Source organism: Ammospiza caudacuta, chromosome 19 (genome assembly GCF_027887145.1).
Source record: "Ammospiza caudacuta isolate bAmmCau1 chromosome 19, bAmmCau1.pri, whole genome shotgun sequence".
NCBI lineage: Eukaryota > Metazoa > Chordata > Aves > Passeriformes > Passerellidae > Ammospiza > Ammospiza caudacuta.
In genome coordinates this window covers 8,345,019-8,346,469 of record NC_080611.1, presented here as the reverse complement: position 1 = coordinate 8,346,469, position 1,451 = coordinate 8,345,019, and the positions used below count along the sequence as shown (strand labels likewise).

At 50.4% G+C, this 1,451-nt stretch overlaps 1 protein-coding gene across 1 annotated transcript; it reads left to right on the top strand.

Annotated features, from left to right (window-relative positions):
* The first annotated feature begins 513 nt into the window (after positions 1-513).
* On the top strand, positions 514-798 carry SMIM36 (small integral membrane protein 36). The gene has a single exon (XM_058817531.1). It carries the CDS (start codon positions 514-516, stop codon positions 796-798), a length of 285 nt encoding a protein of 94 aa, XP_058673514.1.
* The last annotated feature ends 653 nt before the right edge of the window (positions 799-1,451 follow it).

The following is a 1,451-nucleotide window of genomic DNA, read 5'->3' as shown; positions in this document are numbered from 1 at the left end:
AACACTGCTGTAGCACTAGCCCAGGGCAGAAAGAATTTAGTCAGAATCAGTGATCAGGCATGTGAGATTTTGAGAAAAGTTACCTTGCAAATAACTTCCTAATTATTTCTGTATTCATTTACTAATTACACAGCTCAGGTTTTTTCAGCCCATGAGTCCAAACCCACCTGAGGAAGGGAGACTCCGCAAAATGCCCTTAGAGAAAACCCAGTTTGGTACCTGCCCACCAAGGAAAAAGGTGGTCCCTGGGCAAGGGGCATGTTTTCCTATCAATATAGCAATCAAATTTAGCTTCTGCCACTGTAGGCAACGTGGCATTAAAAGAAGGAGCTTAAGTTATTAAACTGAGCTGCTTTAATCGTCCCGTTCGGGGAAATCCATTGCTACAGGAGACCTGAGGATTAGTGTATTTTTACCACAAAGCCAATACATCTATTCTGATCAGTTAGCACTTGCTCATTCGTGCATATGAAACTTCTTTCTCCAGGTTTGCCCTCTCTAGCATGGGTCCAAATGGATTTTTATTTGGAGATTGACCCCGTTACCTTGAATCTCATCATTCTGGTATCTAGCTATGTCATTCTACTTCTGGTTTTCCTGATCTCCTGCGTGCTCTATGACTGCAGAGGGAAGGATCCCAGCAAGGAATATGCTCCCGAGGTCCCTGCAGACAGCCAGCCCCCGATCCGGCTGGTGGTGATGCAGCAGGGCTCCCCTGGCACTCGCTGGGCAAAGGGGCTCGTCTCTGCCTACGAGAACCCTGCTGATCTGCCTGGGAAAAGGACTACAGTGGTGTGAGGGACCCTGCCTGCAGCTCCAGCCCCTGCCTCTCTGCTATGTTTACTCCCCGTGTGCAGAAGGATCGTGGGATCCCCAGGTACGTTCAGATTTATTTGATGTGGTGCCATTGCTCGGGGGATCATTTGGTGTTGAGCTGTGCTCTGCATCGATATGAGCTCACAGTTCTGCCTGCCAGCCATAAAGAGACCAATTTCCATTTCTGCTGCTGCCTTGCAGCCCACTGGCAGCCAGCAGCAGTGACGCTGTTATCCTCTCAGGCTCTGATGAGGGGCCTTGGTTTAATCTTGGGGTGTGCCCAGTGCAGTTATTTTGGCAGGGACACAGTGTTGTTCAGGGCATCCCACCCCAATGGGCTGAGCTCTGCTGCCCCACAGCCTCGGCACATCTTCCTCAGTCATGCAAATGACCTTGGAAGGCTGTTCCCTCCTCCCCAAGGAGAGCAGAAACACCAAGGATTTTCAAAGGATGGGGATAGTGCCTTTCCTGTGGAAGCCAGCTGCTGCTCCCATCAGAATTCAATACTTTCCATGTTGGCTGTGAGCTCCCCTGAGGGCAGTGCCAAGCCTATCTTGGCACTTATTTTCTGTAGGTAGAACACAAGCTCTGCTCTTAGGGAGCCGAGCAGCCCTTGCCCTGCACAGATCCCCTGG

Coding starts and splice junctions, on each gene's coding strand:
- SMIM36 (XM_058817531.1), top strand. CDS start 514: ATGGATTTTTATTTGGAGATTGACCCCGTTACCTTGAATCTCATCATT.